The sequence below is a fragment of the Telopea speciosissima genome, chromosome 8 (assembly GCF_018873765.1).
Source record: "Telopea speciosissima isolate NSW1024214 ecotype Mountain lineage chromosome 8, Tspe_v1, whole genome shotgun sequence".
Classification (NCBI taxonomy): domain Eukaryota; kingdom Viridiplantae; phylum Streptophyta; class Magnoliopsida; order Proteales; family Proteaceae; genus Telopea; species Telopea speciosissima.
In genome coordinates this window covers 18,566,461-18,580,746 of record NC_057923.1, presented here as the reverse complement: position 1 = coordinate 18,580,746, position 14,286 = coordinate 18,566,461, and the positions used below count along the sequence as shown (strand labels likewise).

General features: G+C 39.1%; 1 protein-coding gene across 1 annotated transcript in view; it reads left to right on the top strand.

Moving 5' to 3' along the window:
• LOC122670668 (DExH-box ATP-dependent RNA helicase DExH14) overlaps positions 1-14,286 on the top strand; it is a 178,437-nt gene that overhangs the window by 94,755 nt on the left and 69,396 nt on the right. Inside the window, exons 34-35 of the mRNA XM_043867628.1 lie at positions 1,702-1,790; positions 10,842-10,932. Of these exons, the coding sequence (XP_043723563.1) occupies positions 1,702-1,790; positions 10,842-10,932 (180 nt within the window). The remainder of the gene's footprint in view (positions 1-1,701; positions 1,791-10,841; positions 10,933-14,286) is intronic.

Below are 14,286 nucleotides of genomic sequence, written 5' to 3'. Positions count from 1 at the left end.
GATCTCGCGAGTTCTCGAACCATGTTCAATACAAACCTGGTCATACATGTAATTGAGAGGTATTCATCTTCTTCAATCATAAGTTAAATAAAGATTATGATAGACCAGTCCCTCAACAGTTGGATAGTACTGCCTCCCTACATAGCCAAACACAATGAAATTCTAGGGTTGGGTTTCTAATCCCTAGACCTCTTCGGAAGTACCGATAACAATTTCACAAATCAAGTATTAGCTTCAAGAAGATTTCTGAAATTAGAAGCTGGCGGAAAAAGGACAACCAGGTCTGAAACTGTCATTGGAACTCAGAGATGAAGATGACTTTAGAGCTAAGAAGAAAGGTTGGTTGAAGCCCGCTATAGAGCCGCCTACTATCAAAGGATTCAATAACTGTTCAATGTTAATTAAATTAAAACAAGGGGCTGAAGTTTGATGCATAACTTTTTGGTTGTTAAGTTATACCAGCACTGAGCAACATCTAACAGCTCCAGTCCTTCTGGTTTGCACTAAAGTGTGTTAAGTAGCCCTCTTTCGGCAGGCAGTTCAGAGATCAGAGTTTGATTCTCGTTAAGGCAGTGGAGGTCAGAGAGACTAGGCTTGGACAGTAGTGAAAATTAAGTCAGTCATAGGGCTTTGTCTTTCGTCAAGTCCCTCTTTCAGTTATTAAAGCTCTTTATTTGTTTGAAAGCTCTTTCCATCATTTAAGCTGGCTCATTCTTGTAGCTCGCACAGTAAGTGAGTCGGGTTCAGGGCATATTAGAAGGCTTCTGTGATCAATCCACCTGAAGCAGCAGCCTGTACTCTTTCTCTTTCAAGTAAGGTTATTCACAGACAATAGGGTTTGGATCGCCTATGGGAGGGGAACCCAACACGCAAAATCTCGGAGGAAAAGAGTTGAATTGGAGGAGATTGATCCAAAGTATGGGTTGCTGCAAGTACTGCCAGAACAGTAGAGGGAAAGAAGAAAATCGAAGAAGGAATGGGTAAGAGGGTCTCACTGGAAAGGGGGAAGTAGCAGATTATAAGAAGACAGCAGTGAGCAGAAGAAGAAGAGAACTAGCAACTGAAGATTTTTTTTCACCCTTCTTCGTTGCTTTGATACCATGTAGCAAAACCTGATCTTATCAACCAGGACCTGTAAACAATGACTCCTATCACCCACGGAAGCAGTCTTTAACAATTATAGGAGAGAGAACGATGGAGATGGAGAAGAGGGAGAGAGAGAGAGCTAGAACAAGATAGGAATCAGTATATACCTAGCATGGTCTATCCCAATATTTATAACATAAAGCAATTGACTCTTAGTAGGAAACATGCTAAGAGTATAAGTCTAATTATAAGGAAAGTAAACTACAACTCATAGCCTAACAATTACAACCAAACAAGGACACTCCCCTTCATGGTAGCAATGACCCCTATAACCCACAGTAGCAGTCTTTAACAATTATAAATCTGCATCCTGGTTGCAAGAGATGTAAACAATACAGGTTTGCACTAAACCCCTTTATAATTTTTTGTCCAGTGATATTATTGAAAAAAGAAGAAAAGAAGAAACTCTTCTGGAAATTATCGTTAGGTGTAGTTCTTTCTGTCATGGCACTACCCTAAGTATGGTATTGCTTGTTTTTGCATTCAGTTATGCAACAGGTAGTACTTTGTATAATTCTCTGGGAATTCTCAATGGTGGAAACTTCTTGTTTACAGGTTATTGTCTCCAGAATAAGATATATATCATCCCAAACAGAGCGTGCCGTGCGATTTGTAGGCCTCTCAACAGCATTAGCAAATGCACGGTATGTCGGATATCCTTGCTTCTGCTTCCAGTTTTGCATTATTCTGCAACCTTCAGTGGTTCCACAACAAGAACTAGGAGCCACAACGGTACCTCATCTATGTCCTTGACCTAGAAAAAAGGGATAAGCCATGTCAATCTGGTTAAATGTTAGCATTGACCTGCGATCCCTTCTGACAAATGACTATCACTCTTTGTCCCTGTTTTGTTGATTATTGTGAATGCAGTATATTCTAATACACGGCTTGCTTTATTGCTATTTGTAAGCGCATTTTATTGATAGTGCTTTACGTGCCTTTATGTTCTTTTATATTGCTTTTCTTTAGTATCAGCTTGGTAGTGTATTCTTTTGTTTCATTTCACCGTGCTTGACCTACTATGAGCCTGATTACATTATATATTTCATTTGTTTCATTATTTGTTTCATCTGTTTCATTTATCATTTTGCCTGGCTGTCCCGTTAGCTACTATTTGAGTTACATGCCTGGAAGTTTTGATACATCTTTCGGTATTTATGTCTAGTACTATGTGCGTGGCTCCCATTGTCTGATGCCAAGTGATTCTCTGTCTTGGTTATATTCTTATCCCTATATTTAATGCATGGAAACTCTTTGTTTATACTTTTCTACTAAATAAATTTAATTTTCTATAGTGGTGCATTAGGTCGGCAGCTGACACTATAGTATTTACGGCCAATCACCTTTTGCATGGATCCTTTTGTTTTTTGCTTTTTTTCTTGATCTCATGTCTTTTTGACCTCTTTCTTCTAGGGCGTCCCCCGTATGCAACGCGCCTAGAATTGTAGGATTAGATTAGCTTCCTGGAACATTGGATCCTTAACGGGTAAGAGCATGGAGTTGATAGATGTTATGAGGAGACAAAGGATTAATATAGATTGTATTCAAGAGACAAGATGGAATGGTAACAAAGCAGGGTAACAAAGCTAAAGTGTTGGACGACTTCAAACTTTGGTATGTGGGAGCCCAAAGTAATAGAGACAGAGTGGGGATATTAGTAGATAAAGATCTAAAGAATGATGTAGTGGAGGTCAAAAGAGTGCGTGATAGGATTATGTCCATCAAACTAGTGTTGGAGATAGAGGTTGTCAATGTCGTTTGCGCTTACGCACCCCAGATAGGATTGGATGAAAGTAGTATGTGCCAATTTTGGGACTACATGGATGATTTAGTGCAGGGTTTTGGCCAAGATGAATCAATTATTGTTGCAGGTGACCTGAACGGCCACGTTGAGAGCGACTGTAGAGGCTATGAAGGTATGCATGGAGGCTTGGGTGGGGAGAGGAATAAGGAGGGGACCTCAATCCTAGACTCTGCGGTAGCTTATGATCTAGCCATTTTGAACACTTTCTTTAAAAGAAGAGAGGAACACTTAGTTACCTACAAAAGTGGGATTCATTTCAGTCAAATTGACTTCTTCTTAACAAAAAGGGTTGTCAGAATGGTGTGTAAGGATTGTAAGGTTATCCCTGGGGAGATCCTAACAACCCAACATAAACTAGTGACCCTGGATATGTGTCTCAGTGCCCAGAAGCATAGGAGGAGAGAACCTATGCACCCTAAGATAAGGTGTTGGAGATTAAAAGGGGAATACCTAAGGATTTTTACTGATAATGTGGTCAAACAAGGAAAGTGGGACTTTGAAGGAGACACCAATGTGATGTGGTACGAGGTGATGATTTGTCTTAAAAGGATTGCCAAAGATGTGCTAGGGGAAGCGAAGGGTAGTCATCAGACCCCTATGGAGACTTGGTGGTGGAACGATGAGGTCCATGCAGCTATTAAGACCAAGAAAGTGTGTTTTAAGACTTGGCAAAGGACTAAGGAAACATAGGATAAAAGGAGGTATAATGATACCAGAAACGAATCTAGGAAGAGTGTGGGGATGGCTAGGGCCAAGAAATATGGGGATCTCTATATCAACCTAGACACAAAAGAAGGGGAAAAAGCTATATAAACTAGTTAAAATGAGAGAAAGGAAGAGGAGAGATTTCGATCAGGTGAGATGTATAAAGGGTGATGACGGAAGAGTTTTGTAAGGGAAGAGGACAGTGTGAAGAGATGGTATAAGTGTATTTGTGGCCTACTAAATGGAGATAGGTCGAGTAGAATTGACCAAGATGATTACATTATTCAACAAGACTTCACACGCCGTAGATATGTACGAAAAGTTAGTGTGGCAGAAGTTAAAGAAGCCTTAAAAAAGATGAAAGCAGGCAAGACACTAGGCCCAAATGAGATTCTAATAGAAGTTTAGAAAACCATAGGAGGTTGTGGGGTATATTAGTTAACCAATCTGTTTAATAGGATTATGCACACAAGGAAGATGCCTGATGAATGGAGAAGAAGTATTGTAGCCCCAATCTACAAAAATAAAGGTGATATCCAAAGCTGCAATAACTATAGAAGCATAAAAACTTTGGGAGAAGGTTATTGAAGCCCGTTTGAGAAGAGAGACTCATATCTCGGTGAACCAATTTGGCTTTATACCATGAAGATCCACGATAGAAACTATCTACTTATTGAGGAGGCTTATGGAAAGATATAGAGAAAGCAAGAAGGATTTCCATATTGTAACGATCCAGCCCCTCTATTGGCATGATATTGTCCTCTTTGGCCGAGTGGGTCTCACGGCTTTAAAACGCTTCATACCAAGTAGAGGAGACTACTCTTTATCAATAGCTTAGGATCTCCCTCCCTAGCCGGTGTGGGACTAAGTTTGCACCCCCTTACCGATCTCCCAAACCCCCAGGACATGTCAACGATCTCCCAGGCAGGCCGGTACTAGGCCGTATTCTTGGGGCGTTACACATATGGTCTTTATCGACCTTGAAAAAGCCTATGACTGAGTCCCTAAAGATCTAATCTAACATGTTCTAGAGAAGAGAGGGGTGTCAAGTAAGTATGTGGATGCCATTAAAGATATGTATGAGGGTGTGGTGACTAGTGTGAGATTTGTGGGAGGTCAGGGTAAGGAATTCCCAATTACGATTGGATTACATCAGGGTTTAACCTTAAGTCCTTGCCTTTTTACGCTTATCATAGACGATATAACCAAGTGCATTCAAGACGAGGTCCCATGGTGTATGCTCTTTGCTGATGATATCGTTTTGGTGGATGAGACAAAAGAAGGGATTAACTCTCTAAGTTAGAGCTTTGGAGGTCAACCTTGGAAACAAGAGACTTTAAGATTAGTAGAACAAAGACGGAGTATATGAAGGGTAACTTTAGTCATACTATGATGGATACTGATATGGTGCAAATTGATGAAAGAGAGATACCACAAAGTGACCATTTTAGATATCTGGGGTCAATCATAAATAAAGAAGGTGACATAGAGGATGATATTTCACAGAGAATTAAAGTGGGATGGATGAAGTGGAGAGGTGCGTCCATAGTGTTTTGTGACTGACGCATTCCTTTAAAGCTTAAAGGAAAGTTCTATATGACTGTTGTTCGACTATTCATAATGTATGGGGCAGAATGTTGAGCAGTTAAGAAGTGTCATTTTGATAAGCTTTGTGTAGCAGAGATGAGGATTTTAAGATGGATGTGTGTAAACACAAGGAAGGATAAAGTACGGAATGATCATATAAGAGCGGACTTGGGGGTGGCCCCGATCAATAACAAGCTCCGAGAGAGTCATTTAAGGTGGTATGGTCATATTCAACGAAGGCCTAGGGACGCCCCAGTAAGGAGGAGTGATATGATTCCAATTGAATGAGCTAAAAGAGCTAGGGGCAGACCTAAAATGACCATAGGAGAAGTGGTGAGGAAGCACATGCATAGTCTAGGTCTCATACCAAGTATGACATCGGACAGAGCCTATTGGAGGGCAAGGATCCATGTCGCAGACCCCATTTAGCTTAGAATCTCCTGACGTGCTGGGCTGTGCCTCATTCATCTTTCATCTGTCTTTTTTCTTTTTCATTTCTCACCTCTTTCCCCATATTTTCTTTCCCTTTTTGTTTAGAACTCTATTTTCCCCACTTTGTTTTGTTTGGATCCATGTAGCCGATCCATTAAGTTGGGATAAGGCTGAATGTTGTTGTTGTAACCTGAACTGAATTGTAATTGAAATATCATACAACGGCAGACCTTATCGAGAATTTCCATATTTTTTTTTTTACCTCAAAGTAGGTTATAAGAGGTGTTGTGGACTGCAGAATCACTAATAATATTAGCATGACATCTGCTTTATAAATGGGAATGCTAAATGGTTTTTAGTGCACTTCAATGCATATCTTGTAGTCTTCAACCTGGCAGGGCCAGGCAGGCTGAGCTGTTTACTAACGCACCAAGCAACAGCTCCTTCTCTAGATTTGAATGATTATATTATAGTTGGAGAAAGAGAAACTTAAATAGTTGAAGCCACGGAGACTCGAGTACTCATTATCAGTCCATGGAAGCAAAGGTTGACTAAAAACATGGATTAATACTCTGCTCTGTGTTGTATTCTCATCTTCTCTGGTTCTCTTCTCCTCTGCATTGACATCCATATCTACCGCTCCCCTGGGTCCCTTGAGGATATTGGCTGGGGCTGCATTGAGGTGAATATGCAGTTGCATCATGCATGAGGTCAGTTTCTGAAGCCAGGGCTTGTTGAGGCCAACTCAAGTCATCCTAGTGTGAAATGTTATGAAACTGGGGTTCGTGCAAGACACCTAATTTCTCCGTCTCCTTCTGTGGCTGATAATAGTTCTTATTCTTGAAGGCTGCTGAATTGGAAATTAATACTAGCTCTTACCAACCACTGATCCCACTTCTCAGACGTTGTTAGCATGAAAAGCCAACATAATAGACCCTTCTGCTCATTTGTCGCACATGGTGGATATCGATGTATGGAAATCATTAAATTTTTCCTTGTACTAAATTTCATCGCTGTGGTGTTCTCATCCTCGTTTTCGTCCATCTTTTTCCTTGGTGGACCTTCCTAGTGAATCCTCTCTATTTTTCTGTTCTCTTTTTGATTTGAGCTTTAATTTCTAATAGCAAAATGGAAGTCAGAGGCTTGGGACCACAAGTGTGAACATGGTTGTCAAGGCGTCGCCTAGGCGTCCAGGCACCTTCAGGGTGTCAAGGCAATGCCTTGCTGTACTGGATGTAGGTAAGCTGGTGCCGCCTTGGACGCTTTGGTCCGCCTAGGTGGCTGGGCGGGCGCTTTATGCTGTTTGTGTTTTTTTTATTATATAATATAGATTTCCTAACCTTCTTATTTGGCAATGTACAGAATTATAATGCTTGCGTTACATGGAATCTTTGAATCTTAAATCTTGCTATACTGTTGTATCTGGTTATACCGTTATAGTTTATTGCTACTTCTTTGCTAGAATCAATTCTGATACTATTTGACGTATCAAGTATCATTGAACTGACTTACTGAAATATCTGCATTGTTCAATTTATATTTAACTGTTGTTTTTTACTGCTAATTTGTTGTGATCAATCGGTCAAAATTACAAGGATGTTAATTTATGTAACTGCTGGTTTCTTTAATTGGCTGTTAATTTACTTATAATGTTTATGATGTGTCTGTAGATATATGGGATTGGGAGAAAAACACTAGGTCGCCTTGTCTCCTAGCAACACCTTGGTGTGTGCCTTATTACCTTGGTGCCTAGGCACCCCTCCACTGCTTTGGGTCGCTTTGGTGCCTTGACAACCATGACTGAAGCATATACATCACAGTAATTTAGAGCGCTGACCAAGATTGAACCTTCTCAGTGTGTTCATTTGCACAACCCAAATGAATCCACAGATTTTAACCCTAAATCCACCTTTAAGATTGTTTTTGGAATGGTTTTTCCACGATAGGAAATAATTTCGAGTTCAAGGCACAGTTCTCTGTCAAAAATAAAATCAGCACAGTGACACCCTAAAAACATTGTCAGATATGGACTGAAGGTGATCATTGGTTGCTGGGATCAAGTATGTGTCCCAGTGAGAGCAAGTACTGCTACAATCTAGATCAAACTTGTCACAAAGCTGTTCTTTCAATAAGAGCAAATATTTTACATCAAACTTGTCACAAACATAGAACTAAATCTTGGTTGAAACTAGCCAAAATCTCCCAGTTGTCTCGGTTTTGGGCCTGGCCAGGCCCAGGGTCGAAACTCAGTGTTGAAACCTCGAAATGAGATCCGGCATGTCTCGGTTTTGGGCCTGACCGAAACCAGCCTCAAAACCAAGATTTAGAAACTTGGTCACTTAGTTGCTTGCACTGGCTGCTCCATTTCACATGTGGAATCTGCCATGGTCTAGAAAGGTTTGTCGTGTTTCAGTACTCGCTGCGAGGTCAGAGATGAAAACATGAGGAGATACAGAAGAGCATAGATGTCAAGACGGTAAGGCAACCCAATGCAGCGGAGGGGTGTCTAAATGCTTAGGCGACAAGGCGCCCCCAAGTGTTATTTTTTATTTCCCCCCCTTTTCTAACATTATTTGCTATGCTACAATATATACCTTCTATCTTAAAAAATCAACATTAAGCCACCTCAAGTCATAAAAAATCAACATTAAGCCACATCAAGTCATCAAAAATCCACATTAAGTCACATCAAGTCATCAAAAATCAATATTAAGCCACTTCAAATCACAAAAATCAACAAAGAACTAGAAGACAGTAAAACTGAAGAAGCATGTTGTTGGAAGTTTGAAACAATCAAACATACGTTTGATTTGTACTGTTCTTAGAAAATATGATCTTATCTATAAGTAATTAAATTGCTCTCAATTTAGCGAAATGTTCTTGTTCTCTAAGAAGTTTGACTAGTCAAATGATTTTATGTTTACATGAGACTTTTAGTATTAGGTAGAGCCAAAAGTATCGGTATCGGGTATCGTATCGGTCGGGTGATTTTAAGAGACGTATCGTATTGTTTCGGAGATACGTATCGAATAAAACAGATACACATAGAAATGGTCAAAATACACATGAAAATACACTTTTGGAACAAAAAACAATATAAATAAGCAATATATAACAAGTGTCATGCATAAACACTAAAATGGTGAATAATGTATAACCAAACAAGTGCATTAAATTGAAATTGTTATAAAAGATGAGGTTTCTTACATGTTGTAATCGTTTATAGCCATGAAGAGTATTGGATGATGCACAGGATGATGTTGTAGCACTCCTTGATTCGTTTTTTAGTTTAAAAGTGTGAAAAACCAAGATTAAATGCAAGATCTTAGACTCTTGGTTGAGAGTTTTCCTTCATTTTTTCGTCAGATTAGGAGTTGTATCGAGTTTGTGAGTGGAAATGGTTTTTTTATGGAATGTATCGATGGTATCAGTATGTATCGGTACGTATCGGTATGTATTGGTACGTATCGGTAATGTATTGGTATGTATCGAGCCGTATCGGCCGATACGTATTCAACCATCCACATAATCCTTTACTGGACTTATTGATGGTATCGAAACGTATCGGTCATATCGTATCGTATTGGCCCGTATCGGTCGATACATTTCGAGATAGTTCATTTTTTTATAAAAAAAAGAGACGTATCGGTCCCGACCGATACCGATATGTATCGGTCCGTATCGTATCGGTCGATACTTTAAACCATGAGTAGAGCATAAAACCAGCTTTCCAACAAATCCAAAATTGCTTAAATCTGATTTATATTGAAGAAGTTATGTTTCGGTCAAACTTTATTTGGTATGGGTGAATGTTGTCAAAATCGCTCTGAATGAAAATATTTTTGTAGATATCAAAACAAATGAATATTTTACAACACTTTTGGTTTTTAGCAATGTTTTACCATATTAAGATTTATAGAATTTTTATATTTGAGAAAAAACCCCAGCATTAGAAAGTTGAAAATTTCACCTACCGTCGAAAATCCAATTTTTGTTATTAAATTGGGGGGGGGGGGAGTTGACTTTTTATCCTTTTGGAATTTGATCTTTTTAACTATTTTTATTGAATTCAAATAGGGGGTATTTGCTTATTTCATTTACTTAAATGTTATTTGGCATAAATAAGTGCAACTACTGGGTTTGATACCAATAAAACCAGTGCAAGGCGTCTTGCAATAAGGCAACTGTCGCCTTGACCCCTACAAAACCGCCTGGACGCCTAGGCGGCACCTTGACAACTATGCAGAAGATTGTAGACCCATGTTTTTCAGCACTTTGTCTGTAGCACAGGACCTATTGATAGCCTCATCCAATGTGGTGAAAGAAGAAATATTCTTCTTATTATTATAAGTTGTTGAAATGTTTTTCTCTTAGTTCTTTATTCTCTATTTCTCTTGTTATTGCTATTATTTATTTAAAAATATGTTCTAGATCTTAGTAAATCTATATGTATTTGGGAGTTTTTCCTAATAAAAATGACTTTTTTTTGTAGTTGAGATCTGTGCCCAACTTTGTAGAAAAGGAAGAGTTTTCCTTGCTCATTGTTGTACTTAGTCTGTTCATGATTTGATTCCATAAAATGATTTTCTTGGATTTCCTCCTGTAAATTTAGAGTTTATTCTATTTCAGCTAATTATTTTTCAGTCAATGTGATTAGAAAGGTGGACTGTTTTTTCAGCATTTTTATGCATTGAAATCTTTATAGCAACTTGGTTGCTTATCCTCTATCCCAAATGTGTCTAAATAATAAATGGGAAAAAGAACATTACCTGGTCGTTTGGCTCCTATGCCCAGACACGAGCATTCGAAAGTACCACCCTGCCCCCCATGAAATAAAAAATCGCATCTATGTTGATGCCCCTGTGTGCGCTCTCATTGGCTCCCGTGCTGGTGTAGGCTCTATACAACCAGACAGATTTCTTGACATAATAAATACTTCCGAGATCTTCAGTGTAACCTGAAATTTTGGTTCTACAATCCTTGAGCATTATTATGTTTACAACTCCTGCTTGAGTGTTTGCAATGTGATATACTTAGTTGCTACATCCCTACATCTCTTTTTTGTAAGTTGGAACTTATCACTATCAAACATCAATTTATAAATACTTTATCTTGTTGATGTCATGTTTCTCATCATAAATATCTGATTCTTTTTAGTTCATTTCAGTGATTTAGCTGATTGGTTGGGTGTTGGAGACATTGGACTATTCAATTTCAAGCCTAGCGTGAGGCCTGTACCTCTTGAAGTTCACATCCAGGCAAGTGTTTGTGGTGTTTGGCATTGTTCACCCCAACCAATTTATCATACACACATGACACATCCCTGAATTTCAGAAAACTGCGATATGATTGAAGAAGAGTCCTAATGTAAACAAAATGTAATCTTTTGGAGATAGATGTTTATGTTTTCCCTTATAATAAGAATGAATAAATCTGTAAAGATAAATATTTGGGGATGAAATCCCTTATTATAGGAACTTTTTTGTTCTATTTTTGTTGCTAATAAAGTTGCTATTTTGTTGGCATCATTAGGTATAAGATAATAAAAAGAGCTTTGTATCTTGAGATGTCCTCAACTTTGTTGATGATGTTAGCCTGTACTTCTGCAGGGTATTCAACTAATGCAATAATGTAAATTTTTTTTCTCCTTTACTATTGGGGGGAGTGGGGGGAGGCGCTTAGGAAATGGAAAGTATCTTCAATCCTTGTTAAGAAGGGGAGGTTACCACTTAGTAAGAATTTTTTGTACAAAATGGCCCCCAAAAGATTTTGAGAGCAAAGAGTTCGTCTTTTTGAAGACACCACAATCCAGTGCTTGACTAGGAGAATTGAGAGAAAACCCACCAAAATTGAGCTTAGACCCTAAGTGGGACTTCCACATTGATGTAAACTTGCAATTCTAATTTTTTTCTGGCAGGTGGTTTATTTGCTCAGAAAAATGTTTTTGGGAAAATATTATGAGAATCAGCGCAGAATTTTAATGTGAAACATTTCAATAACTCTGTATTTTCTGTGCATTTTCCCTACATTTATATCAGGGAAAAGATTCATGTGACTCTTATATCTAATGGAAATATTGCTGATAATTTTAAATAGAAAAATTTGTTCATGATATGTAAATTCATAATAAAGATCAAGAAAAGAATAGATTTTTTTTTTAAATTTTAGTAAAATATAACTCATTATTGATGTTTAGTCTGAATGTATACTACTAAATAGGATGGATGAAGTGGAGAGGTGTATCCGGAGTGTTGTGTGATCGACGTATTCCTTTAAAACTTAAAGGAAAATTTTAGAGTACAGTCATACGACTGGCTATGATGTATGGTGCAGAGTGTTTGGCAGTTAAGAAGCATTATATAGATCAACCCAGTGTAGCGGAGATGAGGATGTTGAGACGGATGAGTGGCAAAAATAGGATGGATAAGGAATGATCATATTAGAGCTGATTTGGGAGTGTAGCTCCTATTTCATATGAGAAAGTCGTTTGAGGTGGCATGACCATGTTCAATGGAGGTCTTTGGATGCTCCAGTATGGAGGAGTGATTTGATTAAGATTGAAGGAACTAAAAGAGCCAGAGGCGGACCTAAAATGATTCCAGGAGAACTGGTGAGGAAAGTCATGCAAATCTTAGGCTTTGTACCAAGCATGACCTCGAATAGAGCTGATTGGAGAGCAAGGATCCATGTGGTCGACCCCGTTTAGTTGGGATAAGGCGAGACAAGATGATTGGCTATATGCATGGTTTACAATATCTCGGCTGAGATCTCGGTTCACTTAATCATCTTGCCCATTTAAAAGGTGCAGATCTCGATAGAGACCAGTCAAGATCTCGCTACTCTCGTTGGTCTTAACAGAGAACACACAGAAAACCCAAATTGCATGGTTTTGCTCCCATTTTCCACTGATAATTCGTCTGATTGCAGGAGAAGCTTCATCCAACTTCAAATTTGCTACATTTACAACAAATCTAAGGAAGTTCAAAGAAGGCGGAGGGGATGCGTGAGCAATACGAGTTGAGGACGGAGGCGGAGCCTGTGTGTTACACAGGTGAGAGTCAGTTTACTCATGCCACACAAGATTAGGACCATGGTGCCCCACTACGTACAAGAGACGCCCGCGTCGCAAACAGTCACAAGCTAACGATGAGGACACAAGTATGAAGGCTATGCTTGAAAGTTTCGGAAGCATGAGTATAGATACTACTAGTGAGTGTTAGTCGTGGCATGCATCTCAGCCTCAGTATAACTATGAGTATGGCCATGAGAGCACAAATTCTGAATATAGTGGCTATGATCAGTTTGGGCAGCCGCAGTCAGTACGCTCTGCACACGAGTTCGACAGTCGGAACACTGGGTCTGGTTTTGTGGACGGCATGTTCACAATCCCAACCCAACCATACATGCCGACGGTAGTTCAACAGCCTGGGGGCAATAGTAGTGGCCTCTTCCATACCCTAGGATAGGGCACCTTCAGTTAGTTGATGACAACACTTATATGAATTGTGTGGAAGACTATGTGCGATTCTTCAGCAGCACTATGACATGGAAATCCTATGTGGCACATTTAGAGCAATACTTGATTCGGCAATATGGCTTGGGATGATAGATGTATATGTTATGATTGATGTATTTTACACTTTTACATTTCTAATGCTTATTTAAGTTGTTTTATATTAATTGTATGCTTTGATTGCTTTCTATTACTAAATTATGTGTAGAATAGAGCCTAATAGTACATCGTAGCCTACAAAACCAGGGTCCGAAGTCAAACTCCTATTTGGACTTTGGTTTTGGACAATTTGATAGGGCCATTGTGTTTAAATGGCCGAAAATAGTATGTATACCAAGTTTCATGACCAAACTTGGTCAAAAACCCACCGAAACTTGGCTTCGAGTTAAAAAAAAAAAATGCTCTAACTCGCTGAGATCTCAGTCCAACTCGTTATCTGGCTGGGTGAAACCAGTACGGAAACCGAGTTCTCGAACCATGCTCCTTATGTGTAGAGGAGCAATTTAAGTATGCCCTTAGAACCATTAAACATAGTTGTCAAGGCTTCTAGGCTCCCTTTGCTTGAAGGGTGCCTTGGTCACCTAGGTGGCGCCTAGCTGCCTTGGTTTTTCTCCCCTCCACTGAATTAAGGTCACCTAGCCATCTTGACAACTATACCATGAAGACTTATTTGCATATACACGTGGTTTTCCTTAAGGGCCATTAAGTTGGTTTATCTAGAAGGTCCTTTTCTGAGCCATGTGGAAAACTCAGTTCAACGGACTGTTGGATAGGTTGTAAAACCCATGGATGAGGTTCTTGTCAAATTTGTAATCTTGTCTCAATTATATGGTCCATAATTGCAATGGGTTAAATTTGTGTTGTCAAATGTTGAAAATATCATCCAAAATTGAGTTTTCTGAGTAGTTTTTAAAGTTATATTTTTCCAGTGGAAAATGCGCTAGGCTGAATTTTACTAAATAGTTTGATGGTGATGTGGATGTGTAGACAAACTTGAGGGCCTACTAAACTGCCAAATGGCAGAGTCGCCTGGCTCTCGTAGTGACGGCGGTGTATAGGAGATTTTCCCAAATTCTACATATCTCCAACTCCTTGAATG